The sequence below is a fragment of the Geotrypetes seraphini genome, chromosome 6 (assembly GCF_902459505.1).
Source record: "Geotrypetes seraphini chromosome 6, aGeoSer1.1, whole genome shotgun sequence".
Classification (NCBI taxonomy): Eukaryota; Metazoa; Chordata; class Amphibia; order Gymnophiona; family Dermophiidae; genus Geotrypetes; species Geotrypetes seraphini.
The window spans coordinates 56,898,120-56,922,398 of record NC_047089.1 but is presented as its reverse complement, the minus strand read 5'-3'; the positions used below and the strand labels follow the sequence as shown (position 1 = coordinate 56,922,398).

At 43.8% G+C, this 24,279-nt stretch overlaps 1 protein-coding gene across 2 annotated transcripts in view; it reads right to left on the bottom strand.

Annotated features, from left to right (window-relative positions):
- The window catches only part of FREM2 (FRAS1 related extracellular matrix 2), a 277,418-nt gene that overhangs the window by 236,949 nt on the left and 16,190 nt on the right, over positions 1-24,279 (bottom strand). For both annotated transcript variants that reach the window (XM_033948675.1, XM_033948676.1), the window contains exon 2: positions 12,991-13,080. In XM_033948675.1, the coding sequence (XP_033804566.1) occupies positions 12,991-13,080 (90 nt within the window). The remainder of the gene's footprint in view (positions 1-12,990; positions 13,081-24,279) is intronic.

Here is a 24,279-nt window from a genome sequence, read left to right as displayed (position 1 = left end):
AATTAATAAAATTAACAAAAGCCATACAGTTAATGTAACTTGTTTTAAAAAAAGGGTGAACACGTTCCTGTAGGAAAAGTCCATAGTCTGCTGTTGTGACAGACATGGGACGGTAGCATAGAATGATGCTACTATTTGGGTTTTTGGATTTTTGTTTTTTGCCAGAGTGCACTTCAAATTCCACTGCCTACTATTCAAAGCTATAAACGGAGACAGCTCTACCTACTGGAACAATAGACTAACTCAATCCACCTCACCAAGACACAGGAGGACCCACACAATATCCACATACCCGCCAACCAAAAATAATAATAATAATAACTTTATTTTGTATACCACCATACCCAGAGAGTTCTAGGCGGTTCACAACAATTAATTAAGATTACAAATGATGAAATCATTGGAATTAACATTTTAGGAATGTACAGGTCATTGAGGTTGACAAGAATATACAAGATTGTACAATAGGAAGGTAATATTTTATTTACAGGAAAATGCTGATCATTGAAGTTAATAGGTTAAGTGGGTACAATAAGAGGGGAAGGTGGAGGATCAGGTGTATTGATGGGAGTTGAAGAAGTGAAAGGGTGTGTTAAGGGTTCTGTCCCTTGAATAAGTGAGTTTTGAGTTTTTTTCTGAAGTCAAGGTAGTTGGGGGCGTCAAATGAAGAAAAATGTATGACAACCTACTGGCCACCAGAGCAGCGAAACTGGACCGACAACTCACCGATCTGCTGACTTTGACCACAGACTACAAAACCTTCAAAAAAGAAACAAAAACCCTACTCTTCAAAAAATACATAAAACCAATATAACACAACCAAACATACTCCGAACACCTCCTGCAATACCAACTACTCTTTAGCAAACCAGAAAATGTTCAAATTATTCCCTAAGTACTTCTTAATATCTTAACAATTCTTATGTAATCCACCTTGAACCGCAAGGTAAAGGCGGAATAGAAATCACTAATGTAATATAATGTAATTATAGAAATAAGAGTCTGCAGATACGGTTCATTTGACTTGCCACCGCAGATACTTGAAAAACCACTTTTATCTTATAATTTTAACCATACTGTTTGGGTTTTTGCCAGGTACTTGTGACTTTGACTGACCTTCATGAAGACAGGATACTGGGCTAGATGGACCATTAGTCTGACCCAGTAAGGCTATTCTTACGTTCTTAACGTTAAATAACAAAGACACATTAGGAAGGGAGGTAAGTGTCAGAATAATACCAAAACAGAAAAATAGGGAGGGAGGTTGCCACAAAAGAGTGCCATAAGCATGGACAGTAATTAGTGTGTACTGCCAAAGTAAAATAATAACCGTTCTATAGTCAAAAGAGTTTAACCGGGCAGGAGTACGTTACTGCACTGATATAACAGCATACACTAATTTGCACACTATCTGCAAAGCGAGGAAATGGGGTTATCTGCAGCTGACTAGAATGGACTGTAACATGTAGTTAGCACATGGGGTCCACTGCAGATAGAACACATGCATTTACTACAAATGAATCCATGCTGTCCATGCACTGATCATGAAGTAAACATTTTTCCTCTCTATTAACTGCACGGAAAATGCTGAGAACACTTGCAACAATTACAATTACCGCAGAGACTTTGCAGTTACTGCAGAGTAATGTGGACAATTAGGGGAAGGGGATGGGGCTTGTACACTGCCTTTTTGCGGTTACACATTCAAAGTGGTTTACATATCTACAGGTACTTATTTTGTACCCGGGGCAATGGAGGATTAAGTGACTTGCCCAGGGCCAAACAAGGAGCAGTGATGGGATTTGATCCCACAACCTCAGGGTGCTGAGGCAACAGCTCTACCACTAGGCCACTCCTTACCACAATGAAACTACAGGTAGTCCCCGAGTTACAGATGCCCGACTTAAGCATCTGTACCTCAATTCACTTGATATTTTCAGTAAAGAAATATGACAATGTTTCTTCTTCATATCTTCAGATACACTGGTTACCAGCTGAGATGAAAGTATTGTTCAAATTATATTGCATAATTTTAAGGCGGTAGAGTCTCCCACGGTAAATGCACCGAAGCCCAAAGGAATTAAATGGGCTTCAGTTCATTTACCATGGCAGAAATGCTATCGTGGCTTTGCAAAAGTGGCCCTACGGGCCTGATTCTGTATAGGACACTGATATCGGCGGCCGCCTAAGAAGCGGATGCTGATCACGTGTTAAATCGCGTATCGGCGTCCTATTCAGAATCGTGTCTACGGAGAGGCGTATAGATGCTTAAGCCTGCCCTAGGCCACTTCCAGGTAAAACCACGCCCATGCTCCACCTTGGGCATGCTTAAGCGCGGAGTATGTGTCTCTGTAGATGCACTACAGAAGCTTACAATTTAGGCATCCTGCCTCGCACACTTTAAAAAAAAAAAAAAAAAAAGTGCATCCTGATTGGCTGCCAGACGGCAGTATGAGGCCTCTTCAGTGTTAGTAATACCCAATATTTTATTTTTGACAGCAAAAAATTAAAAATTAAAAAATTGTGAGTTTTTTTCTGGACCAGTGATAATATTCATTAACCCATAAAAGACTTGGGGTGTTTGAGGTCCTTTTTCTCACTTTTTAGAGATCTGTTTTTTTCTGGAATATGATCTCTTTAGCTGCGAGACCTAATTGAATGGTAAACATCTTGTGTACTTGCCCGGTATTTCTATGGATGGGCATAGGCCATATGGTCTTTCCTTCTGTCATTTCCAATGTTTTTATTTATTTAAAAACACTACTAAAGCAGAATTAGATTGAGCATGGAATTCAATGTTCAAAACAAATCTTTTCCTTCTGTTACACTAAGTATCACATTACATTTCATTCCAAGTAATTTACAATATTACGCCAGGAAACTATAGAAGACCGATACATATATTATATACGCTCACAAATAATGGGAGACATTTTAAATCTAGAAATTGGTACCATGGGATAATGTGCAAAAATCTGGGCAATAAGTTGGGAGCAGAAATGCTTTGTTTCTGGCACATGTTCCAGAATATTCTGAGTTAACAAGTCACTAACAATTTTTGAAAACATTTCAAAAGGAATCTGATAGGTGAATAGCATAAGAAAAAATAAAAAAGGCAAAACAGTAGATTTTAGTTTAACAAATTCCAATCTAGGTAGCCCCAGTGAGGGAGATAGAAAAATAGTTAGGGCACTGGTCTTTGACCTAGGGGCAGCCACGTGAGCGGACTGCTGGGCACAAAGGACCGCTGGTCTGACCCAGCAGCGGCAGTTCTTATGTTCTTTGTCAATCCATTTATTGTTGCCATTAAATTACTCATTATATTTTGAGGATATAGTAATGATTGGGTGGTGAGGTTTTTTGGGGAACACGTTCCCCTTTTTCCTCCTTATCTCTGAGCACAACCCTTTAATTAGATATTCTTTAAAGTGTTTGTTGATTCACTTTATTAACAAAGGGCTCCTTTTACAAAGGTGCGTTAGGGCCTTAACGTGCGGAATAACGCACGTTAAAATGCCGCGCGTGCTAGCCATTACCGCCTCCTCTTGAGCAGGCGGAATTTTTTCTGCTGGCACACGCTATAGCGCGCAGTAATCCGGTGCGTGCGCTAAAAACGCTAGTGCACCTTTGTAAAAGGAGCTCAAAGTATTTTTTTGAAAACGTGTTGTGTAATTTATTCATTAAATTACTCTCTGCATCAAAAGATGGTCCTACTTATGTTCTTATGTTCTTAAAACCCTTTCAGGACCATAAGGATCGTAGGCCAATTTTTGTGGTTTTGACGACATTTTTATGGTAAAAAGGGCTTGCAGATGCCAAAAAATTGATTTTTTTTGTGAAATATCATTATTTTTTTTTTAAAAAATCAAACTTCTGGCTTATGGACAGTGTGGCAAGTGAATCTTCTCGTCAATCTGGCAACGACGCTAATGAATGAATGTCGGAACCAGTTTGTTTACATAAAGGCAGTATCATATGGAATCCGTACATATCAAATTTAGAACTGTAGACTATCCCAATCAAAATTTATAGGATTTTAAAGTTATGGGACAAATATGTCCCTTGGTCCTGAAAGGGTTAAGTAACTTGCTGGGTATGATCACAAAAACAGCATTAACAGAACACCTAGACAAACCATTTAACATTGGACCTAAAACCACTGGTATAATAAAAAGTCAAATATTATTGCGCTAGTCACACTTATTAAAATTAAAGCTCACTGCAATCCCCATGAATTTTCTTTTTAATGGGTTGGTTTTTTTTTCATTTACCTGTAACGAGGCATGGGGGAAAATATATTGGTATCTTTGCTGCTAATTTGAAGGGTTTGGGGTGGGGGTTGAAGAATGGAAAATGTAAAAAAAAAAAAAAATTGGCATTCTTGTCTGTTAGTTTTCCTTGACGTATTGTTCAGCTTATAAAGAAAAGTAAACTAAAATCAAAGCTTACATTTCTTACCCACACCTGTAGACCTGCCTGTCTCAGCAAGACTAACAGTATACAGGTCTCAGTATGGCATGCACTGATGTCTTCTAGCATCCCTAGTAGCCAAATCAAATGAATATCTACAGACAATAGAATCCGACACAAAAAAAGAGCATTTTGTACTAATTTCCAGAAGTCATAGTAACCCTGAAAATTTAGACTGGGCTTTTTCCTCCTTGTTGTAGGATTGTTTATGGTACACAATTACTTTTGTGTTTCAAGATTTCAAGAGAATAGAGTTGGTATTTTTTATGTGTATCGAATAGAACCTTCTTTCCTGCATTTTTTTCCTGTGATTTCCCTGTCCTACTGCTTCCAGTCAGTTTTAGGTTGGCAGACACGGGCAAAAAAAAAAAAAGGATTTCATTGGAAGATCCTAAGGGGCTCATAATCAAAAGAGAAAAACGTCCAAAAACTGGCCTAAGTCGGCACTTGGACGAACATTTCCCAAATATGTCCAAGTGCTGATAATAAAAACGGGTTTTGGACGTACAGTGGTACTTCGGTTTACGAGTGCACCATTTTGCGAGTGTTTTGCAAGACGAGCAAAACATTCGCAAACTTGGTGCCTCGTAAACCGAGCTTGCCCCCCTCCCCCCCACGATCCGGCATCCCCACAAAGCGATCCGGCATCCCCCCCCCCGCTCGCGTTGCCCCCCTCCACCGCGATCCTACTTCCCTCCCCCCCTGAGCAGTCAATGACACCCTTTACCCGACTTGTCACCAGTGCCGATGCCCGAAGATCCTCCCTCTTCTGGCGCGGCCTGGGCTGGGCGGTGCGTTGGAGATCCTCCTTCTTCTGGTCTGGGCTGGGCTGGACTGGCTTTGAGCATTTGCGCATGCTCAAAGCCTTCTGGTCTCGCTCTCAATCTCGGAGAGAGCGAGACCAGAAGGCTTTGAGCATGTGCAAATGCTCAAAGCCAGGCCAGCCCAGCCCAGACCAGAAGAAGGAGGATCTCCGACGCACCACCTAGCCGCGCCAGAAGAGGGAGGATCTTCGGGCTCCTGCACTGGTGCCAAGTCGGGTAAAGGGTGTCATTGACTGCTCGGGAGGGGGGAAAGTAGGATCGCGGTGGAGAGGGGGCAATGCGAGCGGGGGGGATGCCGGTTCGCAGGGGGGGGGAAGCTGGATCGCGGGGAGAGGTTTGGAACAGCGTCGGATTCCTCAAGGGGGGGGGAGAATGGAGCAGCGCTGGTAGCCTCGTTGGGGGGGAGGAGGTGGAACCAATCAAAGCAGTTTCCTTTACTTCCTATGGGGAAACTTGCTTTGATATACGAGCAATTTGGTTTACGAGCATGCTTCTGGAACGAACTATGCTCGTAAACCAAGGTTCCACTGTATTTCTAAATGACCTAGGCCTACATAGTGCCGCTGAATGACCAAAACTAAACGAGGTATTTCGGGAGGAGTGTCAAGGGCGGGACATGGGCCGGCTTAGACTTAGTCGTACAGCATGTATAACCGAAAGTTAGACAGCCCACGATCGATGGAACTTGGACGTTGTGACTTAGAGCATGTAAAACACGGTCTAAGTCACAAAAACCCACCTAAAGTCACAAGATAAGCACTGAAAACACATAAAATAGACCCCCACACACTACCCCAGTTATCCCCGACCCCCTCCCATAAAAATATTAATCACACCTTTAAAATTCAGCCTCCAGACCATCATCAGCTGGCCGCCTGGTATAAGAAAGCCTAGTCGTCCAGCACAGAGGCGTCTTAAGCCGTCTTGGGGGTGGGTTAGGGACCCATGGAGAGGAGGCCCATAAGCCCCTGTAATCACTGCATTGATATTTAAACATGTGCACTCCCCTATGCACCCCCAAAATCCTTTTTTACTGGCATATAAGTGGCTCCTGCGGTCATAAGGTCTATTAGGGTGGTAGATAAGTGGGTCTAGGGGATTCTGGAGGTGGTTTGGGGGGCTCACCGTGACCTATAAGGAAGCTGTAGTGAGGAGAAGACATGGTACCCTTTTTGTGAAGTTCACAGCAGTGCCCTATAAGGTACCCCACTATTTAGATGCCATATCTGGGTGTTCAGTTTGCAGACCCCTCCCACGTCCAACAGGGCTTGTTCTAGGCATTTTTGACTTGGACGAAAAGTTGGACGGAAATGTGGTATAAAGATGGACGATTTAGTGGCTTGGACGATCAGATCGGCAGGACGTATAATTAGACGATTTTCAAAACAAAAAAAATTTTGGACGTATTTTTCGAAAATGTGTCCTAGGCTGTTTTTTTACTTTGGACGATTTGCGACTTAGACACAAAAGGACTTAGACGTCCCTTTCGATTATGCCCCTCCACGGGTCTAGCACAGAAAGTGTTTGCTCATTCGAAAACTGGCAAATCAACTTATGTAGGCACAGGCTGCCTCCAATATATTACAGAAGTTTTCCCCTATGTTTAAGTCAAATCTCTGACTGCATTACCTTGACATGGTGCCACTCACAGCAGAAATTTGATTTTACTCTAGGGACAGGGAAACCAGCCTCTGCTTCTCTGCTGCTGACATTCTGCCAAACACTGCCTAAGCCACACCAGCAGCAACACTTTGATGTCTAGAGGGAGCTGGGAGAAAGCTGAGCTTTTTATTCTCACAAGAAATGGAAATGTCTAAATTGGTGGCCTTGTAATGTAGCTATTACTCCAAAAAGAGGTAGCCATCAGCAACACCCTCCCCCCTCCCTAACATAGGCCTGTTCCCTTCAGTCAAGTATTTTGCACTCAATATTTTGAAATCCAATCCAATCCAATGTTTTCCCAAGTCTGAATAAATACTACACCATTCACGCAAATGGCTCCTTACCACCCAGCTAAGGAATGTGTAAATAATAGGGTGTCTAGAAATCAGAGCCCTGGAAAGAAAAAAGGAAATAATCCATTCAACTGGCACATTTTCTCTATCTCTTTTATAAGAAGTGAAGAGGGAGGACCGGGACGATCATTTTCGAGACTATTTATTCATGTAACTAGGTGTTTAATGGAGTAAAAAGGTTTGCCTGAAAAATGCTTCCCCTACCTGACTCAAATAATGTGCCGATTTCCTAATTTTAGCTGGGCAGAGGCGAGGTGCTCCTGGCTACAGAGTGAGAGCATGTCAAAAAAACATCTGAATTTATTATTTACATAATTCTTTACTACAAGTCTAAAACTGTACTTTACAAACTAAAAGGGTCCTTTTATTAAAGTGAACGTATGGATTTAGCGCATGCTAATAAGTCCATAGTACGCTACGATCTATAGCTAGGGCACATATTCGCTCTCGTGTTTTTGGTGTGGTAGGTACTCAATTATGGAACGCCCTTCTAGATACTGTCCATCAAATTTCTATCTTTCGTGTTTGAAGGCTTAGCATTTTCAGAAGGCTTTTAAAAATTTGTGATGTGACGTAGAGAATGACACAGGGAAAAAATTTATCACCATTCCCGCCCCGTCCCCGTGAGCTCATCCTCGTCCCTGGGTTCCTTCTGTCTTCATCGTGGCATGGCTGGCTCCTGAAGGTAAAATAGTCGCAAGAGGAGCTGGGGAGGAGATGCCGAGGCTGACACAGGTACAATTTTTTTTTTTTACCACAGGAGCAAGACTTTTCACTGCTCCCACAGGGTGATAAAAGGTCTTGTCTCCATTCCCACGGGGCGGTGAAAGTCTTGTCCCCATCTGAGGTAAACCAGTCTCCATTCCTGTGGATTTACTGCGGTGACCACAGTTTACCATGGTAAAGGTCCCCATGTCATTCTCTAATGTGACGATGCCACTATTCTTTTATTATTGTTTGTTTATAAAGAATGTTAGTTTTGTTATGTAGATTTTGTTTAATAAACTAGGGGTTTTTTGGTGTGGGTTTTTTTTTTGGAGGGGGGGGTATTTTGAAGGTAGAATACTTTTAGAAAGTCTAAATTTGTGACACGATAGTATTAGAATTTTAGGGCTTGTGCATTTACTTATGTTTATGTGTGGTTTTTTGTAACACGCATAGATTTTTGGATATATGTATTACACAAGCAAAATATATCCCATTTTTTAAAAAACCCCACCGCTGGCAATGGCTGTCCCCCAATGATGCCCGACAATCGCTCCCCCAAACAAACGCAGCAACCCTAAAACAAACAGCAGTTGAGATGCTCACTCCCTCCAGCCCGGAAACACCTCCCCCTAAGAAAAAAGGCAGTAAGGATGCCCACTCCCTCTTGCCACCGGACGCCCCCTCCTCCTCCAGGCCCCTGTGCCCCGTACCTTGAAGTTGGGAGCAGGAGGTATTGAAAACACTTCCTGCTCCTCCCAAAACAAATGGCTGATCAGGGACTTCCTTAGGCTCCTTCCTAAGAAAGTCCTTGATTGGCCTAAGGAAGTCCTTGATTGGCCCAGTGTCGTCGAGGAAGGAGCCAATCAGGGACTTCCTTAGGAAGGAGCTTAAGGAAGTCCCTGATTGACTATTTGTTTTGGCCAATCAGGGATTTCCTTAGGCTCCTTTCTAAGGAAGTCCCTGATTGGCTCAGAGGCCTCAGGCCCCTCCCATGAGAGAAGCCCATCGCGTCTGAGCCAATTACAGCCTTAGGCCCCTTCACTGTATATCACATGATGCACCAAGGCCAGTATCGTTGCAGGAGGTGTTTTCATTACCTCCTGCTCCCAACTTCAAGGTACGGGGCCTGCAGGGGGAGGGGGCATTTGGTGGGACCCGATTCTGAATCAGGGATCCAAAATGTTCCTCCTGCAACTACACAAAAGGGCATTTGCTGTCCTGCTACACAGTACAGAAAATATTCCATGGAAGCTGAGCAATGATCTGCGCTAACTGTGCCAACAGTTGGCTTCTATTGCTGCAATTTGCAACACAATTAATTACATAAAAATACCTTCTGTTATATTCTAAAATTTGTTTCTATATATTTTTAACCAATTTGTTTGTAAAAAAGAATATTTTTCCCACATATAATGTGTGAAGGTAAAACAGCCCGATTTCTGGCTAAAGCAGTGGGTTGAGAACCTGGAGAATTGGTTCAATTTCTACTGAGGCTCCTTGTGATTCTGGGCAAATCACTTAAGAATCCATTGCCCCCAGGTACAAAAATTTAGATTGTGAGCCCACTAGGGACAGAGACATTACCTATATATAATATGTGAACCACTCTGGTTGTACAACAGAAAGCTGATATATCAAATCCATGACCCTTTGCCTTCCTAGTTCATATTTGACATGGAAGCCTTGCTCTTCTCTAGTCAAGAAATGTTGCTGAACATGAGTGCCTCCATGTTCTTGTGCATGCTGGGTCCTGAGCACCTAAGAGGGAATGACTTTCAGCCATCTGGCATAACCCTCTTCCTCCCCTCCGCTCATCTTCTTCAATCAGCTATTCAGTTACCGGACAGCTGGAGGCCTAGTATGAGAGCTGGTAAAAGATGAGAGGTCTGACAAACAAGTTTAAGTTTCAAGTTTTTATTGGTATTTGATGGATCGCTTATTTAATTTACTAAGCGATGTACAATTTAATAAATCAAAACAAACAAACAGGGAGTGCTGACGAACAAAATAACTTCAAAGTTATGGGGTAAAACCTACATGAGTCGTGAGGAAAAGGGGGGAAAAGTTACAGTTCTGAGATAGAGAAGAAGAAAAACAGTGATGGGAAGAACAAACGGAAGGGTGAATTTGATTTAAAACTTGAGACGTCATATTATTGGATGGAAGGTAAAAGATTGAATGCGTCTTTAAAAAGGTGAGCTTTAAAAATTTTTTTAAACGATGATAAAACAAATCAAATGGAGGAGCAGACTGGTCAAAGAAAAGAAGAGAATCGAGCCTGCAACAAGACGTGACATACCATTTCTTCTCAGAGCATTCTGCAATTCAGTTTGAGACACTGTGCTTGGTAAACCTGCAGCGAGTTGACCCTATGCCTTCTTAGCAATATTTCTCTCTGAAGGGCAAGCATAAACAGCTGGGGGCTTCTGCCTTCCAGTGACAGCTGTTTGTAGATGCATTGTGCATTGTGCTTAGGACACAAGGAAAGGGTAGACCTGAGCAGAAGGAGCAATTGTTACTGGCTTAAATGCAGTCTAAAGCGTTACAGCCTCAGCACCCTGAGGTTGTGGGTTCAATCCCACGCTGCTCCTTGTGACCTTAGGCAAGTCACTTAATCCCCCCCCCATTGCCCCAGGTACATTAGATAATTTGTGAGCCCATCAGGACAGATAAGAAAAAATGCTTGAGTACCTGAATAAATTCATGTAAACCGTTCTGAGCTCCCCTGAGAGAACAGTATAGAAAATCGAATAAACTCTTCCTGTATAGAGGTCTTAATCACCATGTCAAATTACCCAAGGAGGATGGGCAAGAAAATCACAGGGGGGCAAAACTGCAATACTAGTCAGAGAAATCAACCTGCCAAAGCTGAAGCAGTGCCTTAGGCTGGGCTGAGCTGAACTGCACCACAAGACGTCTTTCAGGCTTCTAAGAGTATGCTAGAGAAGATTTTACTGGAAGCTGCTGAATTACAACTTGAGGATGGACCACCCTGGAATGAGCCTTCGTGTATAATTTTACAAGAACATCATCACTCGCTATACAATAATTATTTACTTTTCCGGCACAGGTCTCCAGGATGAGTACGGTAACATGCAGGCAATCCTAAACCCACTTCAAGAATAATATGCCTATTGTGTCACACAGGCACCAAAACATCAAAAACCTTCTGTGACCACAATTTCAGTATTCAGCCTCAGAAGCAGATCCCATTTCTCTGTGCTGTACACTGTTTGCCAATAAACATGCAATAATAAACCATCCACTTAGGTAGGGGAGTCTACAGTCTACCTATGGCATTAGAAGCCGATTTGATTAATCTTAATTTCAGGAAAAAGGCCTCGGAGTAAGGAGCACTACGCAAGTCGGCTTCTAATGCCATAGGTAGATTGCAGACTTCCCTAAGTGGGTGGTTTATTATTGAATGTTTATTGATTATCTAGACCACTTGGTATATTATATTTAAAGAGATTGAGTTAGTGTACACTGTTTGCCATCATATATCAGAGTTGTGCTTTTATATACACAGCTTATATTTGACACTCTGTGTTAATGCTACACAGGTTCTGTCTTTAGGATCGAAACAGAAGCACTCGAACCTTCCACCGCCAATGCTCAGCTCTTTTCACGTGTTGTATACATGCAAGTGAATCTGTATTTGCTCTAAATTCACTGATGCTCCCTGCGATCATACAAGGGGCCTGGAAAGTTTCATATCCCTATCCAATAAGGTAGTTTCACTCCAGAAGTAAATACTGTACATGTGAACAGTGGCCTAGTGAGAGGGTGAGAGGCATCCGGGGTGGTGGCACCCCTCGCCCTCTCTCTTCGCCCCTCCCCCTCCACGTACTCCTTCCCCGCCCCTTCCTTCTGCATGCGCACCGCTTCCCTTCACCTGTATCTCTGTAACATTCCTGGCATGAGCAGCAATCCCCAAGTTGCTGTTGCGCCAGTGTCGGCTCTTCCTGTTGTCATTTCCTAGGCGGGGGTCCAGGAAGTGACATCAGAGGAAGAGCCGACGTGTCAACAGGTTGGGGGTTGCTGCTCGCGCCAGGAATATTCCAGAGATATGGGGAAAGGGAAGCGGCAGGCATGCATGCATGGCAGTGGGGGGAGAAGGTGAGTGGAGAGGACGGGTGCCTGCACCCTCACTATGAGGGGGCCCGTGGCATACCCCCCCCCACACACACACACACACTCCTTACTATGCCACTGCATGCGAACAGAGTTTTGGAGTGAAATGTAAAAGGAGAGACCACAATTTGAAGAAACTAACTGAGGTTTTCCAACTGCTCCTCTTTGGTCATTTTCAGATGCTGCACTAGGAACAGCGCTTTAGATGTAACATTTTTCCATCTAATTATTAGGAACTGTGGAGTTTTTAAGGTTGTTTGATATGATATATATATATTTTTTTTTTTATTTTAGTTGGTTCTTGGATTATTGTATTATTGCTTCCTCATAATGAATGGATTGTATTCTTTTGATTGCTGTACTCCGCTCTGATTTTATTGCATAAGCAAATTATAAAGCTGATGTCAATGCCGCACTGGTTTTCCCAAATGAGAAAAAAAAGTGAAACCAGCTCTAGAAATCCAAGAGCAGCAGGTCTTCTGTGTCAAAGTCAGGATGGCTCTAAGAGTGAGTCTATTTTCATGGGCAGGGATAATGACATCAGGACTAAGATGAACCCTGTCCCCTAGACTCTTCCTCAACTTGTCTGAGGAGCTACTCAATTAAGAATGAGGAACAGCTGCCTTGAAAAACCATACCATGTTTCTTGAATTCAAAACTGTTCAGTCCACCTTAGATCTCTGAAGCTGTTATAATAATAGTTCACAGCACAAAGAACACACGGTATGATACCAGCTTATTGGTGCTTCCTGTAATTAAGCAAAACATCTGCTAAAATGGATAGCAGAAAATTTTTAGCCAACAATGAAAACATTGAAAGAATGAAGCACTTCACTTACCACTGTCTTCAACCGTGAAATGGAAGATGTCACTGGTAGCATTAGATCCTGTTCTTAGAGTGTAGCATATCTTCATGTCATCAATATCAGCTGGAAAGTGTGAAAAATATGGTTGTAATAAATGCAGTCCTTGACTTACTTGTTTAATTTTATTCTGGCTCAGTGTGTACCAGTGACATTGTTAGACCATCAATTTTGGAGGCGGTCTGACAAAGTGTGGGAGAGGGGAACACAACATTTTATCCCACCCTGCTTTCTATGTCCTGCCCTGTGACCCCCAACTCAATCTTTAAAAACCTGAGGTACAGAGGAGCTGGAAGGGGCCCAGCTCTGGTGGGCAGAAACTCCCCGATGTTGCCAGTCAGTGACACTTTCCAAGCTAAACACCCCCTCCCTCCCAGTACCTTTTCTGAAGTGACAGGGAGGAGTAGGCATCCCTCCCTCCTGCCTCCGGGCCCGCCTCTTCAAAATGGCAGCATCCTGCTAAGTACATCCTGGGAGGTACTGGGAATGGCCTGAGCACTATATAAGTAGATTATCTCCTTTATATGACACTTAGGCCCCTCCTAGTGCATCCCAGGATGCACCGGACAGGGGCAGGGTGTCACCATTATGAAGAGGCAAGCCTGGAGGCAAAAGTACAGGGAGGGAGGGGGAATATTTAGCTTGGGCACCACAGTTTAGGGAGAAAGGAAGAGAACACGGAGGGCTGTCGAGCTGGAAGCCTGGCCTGGCCACTAGACCACCAGGGATATCTTTTTTTGATGGAGGGGAGGGGAGGATCAGGTTGTCTAGGGCAGGGGTAGGCAATTCTGGTCCTTGAGAGCCAGAGCCAGGTCAAGTTTTCAGGATATCCACAATGAATATGTATGAGATGGATCTGCATGCACTGCCTCTTTGAGATGCAAATTTATCTCATGCATATTTATTGTGGATATCCTGAAAACCTGACCTGGCTCCGGCTCTCGAGGACCGGAATTGCCTACCCCTGGTCTAGGGGAATGATGCACTGGACCACTGGGGGGGGGGGGTAAATAGTTCAAGATTTCCTGGACATGCACTCAAAAGTTGTGTCTATCGCCCATCTCTTATGGGCATGCCCTGGGAAGTTCCAACCCCTTTAGCAGGCAATGCTCAACCCAAACAGCGTGCATATAATTTGCACATTTGAGTTGAATGGGGTTACCAGATGTCCAGATTCACCTGGTCATTTCCTCTTTTTAGAGGACTGTCCAGGTGTCCGGATGGGTTTTCAAAACCCGGCATTTGAAAAGCATTGACCTCAGGGCTGCATCTGGAGAGCCTCTGCGCATGCACGGATGCAACATGACAAGGTCACACTCACGCGTGGATGCTGGCGACATTATCACGTCACACCACACAAACGCAGAGACCCCCCCCCCCCCCAAGAGACGAAGCTTATCCAGTTAATATTAGGGCAGCAATTTTCATCTTCTCTTCCTTCCTCCCCCACTCCACCACCCCCAAATTCATCAGAGAGATTTTTTTAATTAATTAGTTCAAATTTATCTTATCTAGTCAATTTCAAATTCCTCTAATAATGATTAAAACTGGAAAGAGTTAAATTACTTTTATACACTTTAGTATGTTAGAAAAGAGCACTTGTTCTCTCAATTCAGATGGGATAGTTTGTTTGTATTTGTTGGGGGGGGGGGTTAATATGGAAGTGAGTAGTCTCACATGCTTAAGCAAAATGTTGCATGGTTGTTTTGGTAAACTTTAAAAATTAATGACCCAGTATTCAAAAGATTTTATCCACACATGCGACCAGGTTACCTATTCTAGAAGTGAGACTTTTTGCCCAGTCCTGGACTTCTGCCAATCTCATCCTGGTGCATTATGGGACATGCAGCACTGATTTAAATGGATAGGATCATGAACTACAAATACTACACTGCTTTGAGATATAATTTTAAAACCAGGGCTAGCCAAAAGGTCTCCCTTCTGTTCTTCTGGTCACCCTAGCGCCTGCTATAAGGATGAGTTCTCTGTCTGCTAATTTTCAATAACGCTAAACAGCAAGTATCGCCAATAATTTTCTCTGACCATTTCGGCATTACCTGCATTCTGCCAGAGCACTAGGAAAGCATTCAATCTAGCTGTATGAATTCTGGTGATATTCAGGCATGATCCCTATAGTTAAGTGGTTTAAGTTAGGCCAGAAAAAAATGCTGTTCTTTCTTAAACTGCTTTACTGTGAAGATTGTGGTTGACCGTTGCCATTATCCATTTAGTTCTTCCCAAACCCCTATGTGGGAAAAGATGGACTACGTGCCAAAACAGACTGCCGTCTGGAATGCATCCTTAGCGATGGCCTTAGAAAAAAAAGAGCCCAGCAAAAGAAGGCTGTATGCTCTGTGCTAGGGTTACCTTATGGCTCCAGAAAAAGGAGGATGGATTGAGACATCCAGGTTTGACTTCCATTGCTTTCAGTAGAAGTAAAACCCGGACGTCTCAATCCGTCCTCCTTTTTTCTGGAGCCATATGGTAACCCTACGAGTCTGTGCACAAATGTTCCTCATGGCTTTTCCTGGAACCACAGGTCCTTAAGCATGAAAGACACAAACTGGAAAAAGAATGGCACAAATCTCACCTACACGAACACAGGCTCAACTGAAGGAAACAACAGCAATGTATTAAAAAAAACCAACAATATTTCTCTCAATGCAATGAACAAGCTACAAATTCAACCAAGCAAGAATTCAAAATAATAAATGGTCTATTGCAATCCCCACAACAGAACGTGCCTTCCTAGTCACAACTGACCTGCAATGATTTGTCAGCAAAATTAAGGTTTTATCAGGACCTACAGGCAGTTCCATAGAGCCTCCCACCAGCATTCCTCCCCCCACCATGCACAGCAATCTACAACTCATTCAACCAGAACAGTGGTCTCAAACTCAAACCCTTTGCGGGGCCACATTTTGGATTTGTAGGTACTTGGAGAGCCGCAGAAAAAATAGTTCATGTCTTATTAAAGAAATGACAATTTTGCAAGAGGTAAAACTCTTTATAGTTTATAAAACTTTCCTTTAACAGTTAAAAGGAAAGATATATAAAGAGTTTTACCTCATGCAAAATTGTCATTTCTTTAATAAGACATGAACTATTTTTTCTGCAGCCCTCCAAGTACTCTATTTTTTTCTGCAGCACTCACATTTAAAGTTCAATATCTTTTCTTTCTCAAAACTGGCACATTTCAATCACTAAATTGAAAATAAAATCATTTTCCTACCTTTGTTTGCAAATTTCATCAGTCTCTGGTTGCACTTTATTCTTCTGACTGTGCAATCCTATACTTCTTCCCTTCTTTCAGCCTCCTGTATGCTTCCTCTCCTCCAGACCTCATTCCCTCCCCCAACTTTTTCTTTCTTTCTCTGTCTGTCTTTCTCTGATTCCGCGCCCCATTTTTTGCTTTTTTTTCTGGCTCCCTGTCCCCACCCCACCTTCTTTCTTTCTTTCTTCCTTCCTTCCTGCCCTCCCCCATGCCACCGCCACCGAGGAATAGGCTGCTGCTGTTGCTGCTGCTGCCGCTATCGGGAACAGGCCATCTCCCTGCTTCTCTTCTGCACCGGGCCAACCAACTCTCAATTCTAACGTCGGAAAGGACGTTCCAGGCAGCCAGGCAGCGATTGGCTAGCCAGAACGTCCTCTCGACGTCAGAATTGACATCGGGCCGCAAGAGTTGGTCGGCCCCGCAGGGAAGAGAAGCAGGGAGATCAAAGAACACGGTGCCGGCCTGATCCCCGATGGCAGCAGTGAGAAGGGAAGGGAAGCAGGTTCGGCACCGCTACTCTAGATGAGCCGCACTCTAGGGAGAACAGTGGTACCCCCCCCTTGGTACGCCACTGGAGCAGCAGCGTGTCTGGCCGGCTCATTCGTTCAAAGCCACGGGTGGCGGCTCCTTGCAAGATCCGTGCCTGCGTCTGAAGCCTCTCTGATGTTGTGACATCAGAGAGGCTTCCGATGCAGGAGTGGATAGCGCAAGGAGCCGCCAACCCGCGGCTTTGAACGAACGAGCCGGCTGCTGCTCCTAAAGGAAGAGAATGATGCCTCCAGACCGCGGGCCGCAAATAAAATCTGGAAAGCCACATGTGGCCCGCGGGCCGCGTGTTTGAGACCGCTGAACCAGAAGGTAACAGAGGAGGCTGTTCAAAAATGTTAAAAGGTCTATGGCTCTTATCTTGCCCCTTTGAACTCTGTCTGGCAGTACTGCTAGCGAGTACTAAAATTGTTCTCTTATGAAAGGTCTTTGGCCAACAACACTTTAAAGCAGTGGTCTCAAACTCAAACCCTTTGCAGGGCCACATTTTGGATTTGTAGGTAATTTGGAGGGCCTCAGAAAAAAAATAGTTAATGTCTTTTTAAAGAAATGACAATTTTGCATGTGGTAAAACTCTTTATAGTTTATAAATCTTTCCTTTTGGCTAAGTCTTTAATAATAATATCATCATTTATAGCTAAAGAGACATATGATCCAAGAAACTGTTTTATTTTACTTTTGTGATTATGATAAACATACCGAGGGCCTCAAAATAGTAACTGGCGGGCCGCATGTGGCCCCCGAACCACGGGTTTGAGACCACTGCTTTAAAGGGCTTTGGTGACTATTGAAAAAGAGCTCCCTTGACCAGCAAAAGCTCAAAAACAACCAGCCAGTATCTAACATCCCTATCATGAGACATGTTAAAGAAAAGACAGCATTCAAACCTGCATTCAAACGGTGACTGGCTAAATGAAAGAACTTGGCTAGGCCCATGCCAATCTGGCTTCAGGTGTGGGCATGACTGGAGACAGTTCCTATACCCTTGCTTGAATAACTCCACAGAAACCATAACAAGGCAATGTTGCTGGATTTCTCAGCAGCCTTCCACCCTTTGGACCATAATTTCATACGAGGCTAACAGAAACAGGCATCAATACCACAGTGTTTACGGGATTCAAATCATAACTGTCAGACAGACAACATGCATTTCTGTTCAACAGCACATCATCACATTGGACACCGAAATGTGGGTTTAAGCAGCCATACCAGGGCAAAAGGTGTTTGGAAAGGTGCTAATAGGTGAGGTTAGGGGGAGGGAGAAATCAGTGAGGATATACAGCTCCATCCTCTTTAAGAAGCCATACCTATGAGTTGATCACAAGTTGTATTATTCTTTTACTGAGGGAGTCACTATCCATCAATCCCTGAAAAGTTCATGCATAGAGTTACCTTTTGAGGACATTTTCGGGGGTTCGGACAGCTTTTCAAAACTCGACACTTTGTCCGAGTTATGAAAAGCCTCCTCAAATCATGTTGAGCAGGAAGTCCGCGCATGCGTGGATGCCACACGATGATATCACGCGCACGCGTGCGTGACATCATCGCATACGCATGGACTTCCTCCCTGCCCAATAAGAGCAGGCAGTGGGGCGAGGGGCTAGGGCAGGACTGGGGACGGGATTAGGGTGTTATAGGGTGGGAATGGGCAAAATTGGGCAGGCCTGTGGACAGGTCTAGGGATCTGGATTTTCCGATTGGAAAATCTGGTAACCCTATTCATGGACACAACTTCCTAATCTGATGGCCTTCCTGGCAGGCATCCTTAAATAGCCACCTCCCCGCAGACAAAGCCTGACATGCTCACATACCTTTTCCTCCTCACTCCCCTCTTGCAACAGGAAGAGATGGTCCTACCTCTTACCAGGTTGCTACTCAGCTCTGTAATGCCATGGCCATGCTCAAAATATTATCTATTGCATAGCACAGTTGATTTTTCATTTGATTTTCTCCAGTCTTCCTTCACATTCTAACATATTTTATTTCTTATAAAGTTTGTAAACCTGTCCAGAAAAATATCTTTCACAGAGTCTATTGTTCAGCTGTGCTGTATTAATTTTTCTGAGGCATATAAAAGAGTCAGTACTTCAAAACTTTGAAGGTTTACAATGATGGGAACCTTTACAAAATATTGAAAATGTTAAAATCTAGCATGAAAATGGGATCCACTCTTCTTTAAGCCATTACTTTAAAACTTCAGTTTTCAGTGCTGCTCCTTATTTATGAGATGTTCTAAAGTACAAGTAGGTGATGGCAGATAAAGGGCAACTGGCCCATGCAGTCTTCCGGTCTGTACTGCCAAGGATATGTGTTAGTTGCCAGCCAAAGAAGCTCAACTGCGTAGGATCCCACTCCTTATCAGTCAGTTCTGATTGTCTTCCTCACTGGATAGACGAGCATACAATTTCTCATACTTAACCCACTCCTTCCAGCCTTCACTGGATCCCAATTGTTTTTTCAAAGGTAGGTGCAATTCACATCAAAGGTAGGCGCCGGAAATGTAGGCCTTGAAAATCTTGCCCTACATTTCCAGTGTCTACTTTTGCCGGAGGCACGATTCTCTACATGGCGCCGTCATGTGATTGACAAGCGATCGGCAGATGTTTTCAAGGCAGCCACTGACAACGGCGCCATTTAAAGAACCCAGGCCATAGTAATTACATGTTTAAAATAAAGGCGTGAAAAGCCCAAATTACACCTAAACGCTATTCCAGGTGAGAGCAACCTGCGAGTCAAATGTGGCCCATGAAACCATGGGTTTAACGTGGATAAGTGCAAGGTGATGCATGTAGGTAACAAAAATCTTATACACGAATACAGGATGTCTGGTGCGGTACTTGGAAAGACCCCCAGCAAAGAGACTTGGGAGTACTGGTCGACAAGTCGATGAAGCCGTCCGCGCAATACATGGCGGCGGCGAAAAGGGTGAACAGAATGTTAGGAATGATTAATAAGGGGATTACAAACAGATCGGAGAAGGTTATCATGCCGCTGTACCAGGCCATGGTGCTCCCTCACCTGGAGTACTGCGACCAGCACTGGTCACCATACATGAAGAAGGACAAGGTACTACTCGAAAGGGTTCAGAGAAGAGCGACTAAAATGGTTAAGGGGCTGGAGGAGTTGCCGTACAGTGAGAGAGGCTAGAGAAACTGGGCCTGTTCTCCCTTGAAAAGAGGAGACTGAGAGGGGGCATGATCGAAACATTCAAAATACTGAAGAGAATAGACTTAGCAGATAAAGACAAGTGGTTCACCCTCTCCAAGGTACAGAGAACGAGAGGGCACTCTCTAAAGTTAAAAAATACAAACTTAAGGAAGTTCTTCTTCACCCAGAGAGTAGTAGAAAACTGGAATGTTCTTCCGGACGCTGTTATAGGGGAAAACACCCTCCAGGGATTCAAGGCAAAGTTAGACATATTCCTGCTGAACTGGAATGTACACAGGTAGGGCTGATCTCAGTTAGGGCACTGGTCTTTGACCTAGGGACCGCCACGAAAGTGGACTGATGGGCATGATGGACCACTGGTCTGACCCAGCAGCGGCAATTCTTATGTTCTTATGTATACGCAAAAAATGTCATTAAGCAGAGTTTGGCGATTTTAAATACTGCACTTTGCAAATATTTTCAAAATCGCCACTCTAGCAGTTTGTCCCCATTTCCAGTTGCAACATTATATAATGTTGGGGCTCATCAAGAATAGTACTAATATTCATTTGGCTCTCTATAAAGACTTTCCACCCCTGTGCTATTCTGTGAATATATGTGCATGTTATATAGAGAGCCATTTTCAATAGGACGTCTTCAGAAAAATGTCCAAAAATCAAATAGGCCATTTTCAAAACTGTAAGGCATATTTTATTTTTCTGAAAATAACCTACTACTACTATTAATTATTTCTATAGTGCTACCACAAGTACGCAGCGCTGTACAGAGTCACAAAGAAGAAGAAAACAGTTCCTGCTCAAAAGAGCTTACAATCTAAACAGACAAACAGGATGTCATGGATACAGTTACGGGGAACAGTTAATCTGCTGGCTGGGTTGGAGGGCAGAGGGGAGTACAAGACAATCAAGCCATTGTGACATCACTGATGAGGTTGGCTCATTATTGGTGGAATGGGGCATTATGACATCACAATCTCATCTCTTTCCCAAAGACTGAAACTCTTCACACTACTACTACTAGGAATTATTTCTATAGCAATACCAGACACACGCAGCGCTGTACGGAGTCACAAAGAAGATAGTCTCTGCTCGAAAGAGCTTACAATCTAAACAGACAAGACAGAGAAACAGGATGTAATGGATAAAGTTAAGGGGAACAGTTAATCAGCTGGCTGGGTTGGCGGGCAGTGGGAAGGAGGGTTATGCATTGAAGGTTATAATAAAAAAACGCTCAGTCAGTGTAGGAAAGGGTCAAAGTACAAACCACACCAGAAAATGAGGAAAAAAAAAAGCACAAAGGACCATCCAGACTCAGAAATGGGTCCCTAAATAAAGTTCACATCCATTCTCGAATCTGGACGGTCCTTTGTACTTTTTTTTCATTTTCAGTTATCATGGCCTAGCAAGACATCTATCTTTTTTGGGCCATTTTTGAAGAATTGGACGTCCAGTTGAAACAAGCCATTTACATATAAGAGGGGCCAGCATTTTTAATGGCCTGGCCACAAAGACATGCCGGCAAAGCAGTGGGGCATCTTAGGGGGCTCTGCTGTGAACTTTACATAAAAGGTGAAAGGTATACATCTCACCATAACACCCCTATAATGTATGATAAGCCTTCCAACACTCCTCCCCCCCAAACCTTCTAAACCCACCTGTCTACCACCCTAACAGCCCTAATGGCTATAGGTGTCACCTTATGTCAATACAGTAGAATTTTGATGGGCTCACACTTTCCACCATAAATCTAGTGGTTAGAGTGGAATATGAGTCTAGCTAGATTGTGAGCCTTCGGGACATCTAGGGAAATCCAAAGTACCATTTTTATTTATTTTATTTTAATGTATCTTTAATCTATCTTCATTGTAAACCGCTTTGAACCTCACGGTATAGCGGTATATAAGAAATAAAATCAAAATCAAATCAAATCAAATTTCTATGGTTCCTACTATATCACCCGCCAGGCTACTCCAGATACCTGCTTGCTGCCGTACTAGGATTTCCCATATCATGTGCTGCTGTTATAGAGACATTCAGAAATTTGGGGGATGGGAGGGGGCAGTAACCACTGGGGAATGTGGAGGGGTCATGCCTTAATCCCTCCAGTGGTCATCTGGGCAGTTTGGGTATCTTTTTTGTCCCTTATTTGCTTTTAAAACAGGTCTAGCTCCAAATGTCTGGACATCTTGATAAATGTTTATGGCCACAAGACATCCAAGCGCTAAGCACGCCCTAAGCCTGCCCATAACATGCCTCCAACACGCCCCCCCCCCCCTTGAACTTTGGATACACTCCAGACAAGAAGTCTGGCAAGACATCTAGAAAGTCGGTTTCAAAAATGACTACTTGGATGTCTTACCAGCCAGAATATCCAACTGCTACTTTTTTGGGATGTCTTTCTTTTTTGAAAATGAGTCCCGTGGTGTATATTTTACAAATACATGGAGAATTCTATAGGTTTCACATATATATATCTGACATCCGAGCACAGGCACTTACAAAAGTTCTTTGGCTGGCATAAGTTTTCATATCTAAATTACAGGTGCGCTTATATCTACTTTCTTCTGTGGGAGTATGTGGGGCAGTGGTTAGAGCTACAACCTTGGCACCCTAAGGTTGTGGGTTCAAATCCTGCACTGCTCCTTGTGACTCTGGGCAAATCACTTAATCCCCATTGTCCCAGATACATTAGATAGAGTGGGAGCCCGTCAGGACAGTTAGGGAATAATGCTTGAATAATTTGTAATCCGCATAGATTTGTAGGATATGCGGAATATAAATTATTAAAATAAACTAGTGTTTAAGCCCGTTACATTAACGGGTGCTAGAATATATACCTGTCTGTCTTTCTTTCTTTATGTCTCTCTCCCTGCTCCTGTCTCTTTCTTCCTTTCTTTCTGTATCTCTCCCTCCTGCTATTTTTCTTTCTCGCTCCCTGGCACCCTTTGTCTATCTGTCTTTCTTTCTATCTGTCTCTCTGGTCCCCTGTCTGTCTTTATTTCTCTGTCTCTCTCCCTGGCCTCCTTTGTCTGTCTGTATTTCTTTCTGTCTCTCTCCCCTCCACTTTCCTTTGCAGAAGCAGCATCGGTATTTCCCTTCCCCTCCAGGTCCCTGTGAAGTAGTAGCAGCATTTTCCCCCACCCTCCATTCCCTTCTCTCCCCCCCTACTTTCCTTTGCAGAAGCAGCAGTAATATTTCCCTTCCCCTCCAGATCCCTGTGAAGTAGTAGCAGCATTTCCCCCCCCCCCCCCACTTTCCTTTGCAGAAGTAGCAGCGGTATTTCCCTTCCCCTCCAGGTCCCTGCTGAAGCAGTGGCAGCATTTTCCCCCACCTCACATTCCCTTCTCTTACCGTGAGCTGTCCTGCTCTTTTCGGCCCCTCCCCCTTCCCTTCCCGCGGGCTGGCCTGCTGCAGCTGAAGGTTTTTTTTCAGGTTTCAAAGTACCGGCGGCTCCTCTCACGATCCCCGTGGTGGCTGATCCTCCTGTAAAGAGCAGCCTGCAATGGTGGCCGGCTTTAGCGAACCTCGCAGGCCGCTTTCCAACTCGGTAGCACGTTCCCTCGGATGCAATCCCGTGCGTCAGAGGGAACATGCTACCGAGGGTGGAGAGCGGCCTGCAAGGTTCGCTAAAGCCGGCCACCATTGCAGGCTGCTCTTTACAGGAGGATCAGCAGCAGCGGCGGCGGCAAGTTAGGGCGGGAGGTGTGTTCCCTGCTGAGGACGCGGGCAGGGAGAGAGCTTGCCTGGCTTCCATGGTGAGTGAGAGCGGGAGGAGGGGAGTGGCCAGAAGATTCCCTGCCGCCGGATTGGCGGCCACGGATCACACACCACAGCAGCAGGGAACACGAAATCCTAAGTGCGCATGTGCACACTTTTATTATATAGGATAAGAAGAGGTGCCACATGGACACTGTTATAGAAAAACCTCAACTGTGCGCCACATGTAGATACAAAGGCCCTGATTCTATTTTTTCAAATGCACAAAGTTAGGCACCTAGATCGGCACACCTAGCCTATCTAGGTGCGTAACTTAATTATTAAGAAAACTTAATCAGTATGGATAATGAGTAATTAGTAATTCATAACTGGCTTAGTTTACGTAAAATTAAATGTGTGGAAGGCGCATACTCAGTAGGCACCTAACAGATCATGGGCATCTAGGCACCTAAAGTGGACTTAGGCGTCAGTATTTAGGCCAAGAACCCTAGCATAAATAGGGTGTGGCTTAAGGTTTAGGCCCCGCTAGGCATGATTCTATAACTTACGAATGACATGTGC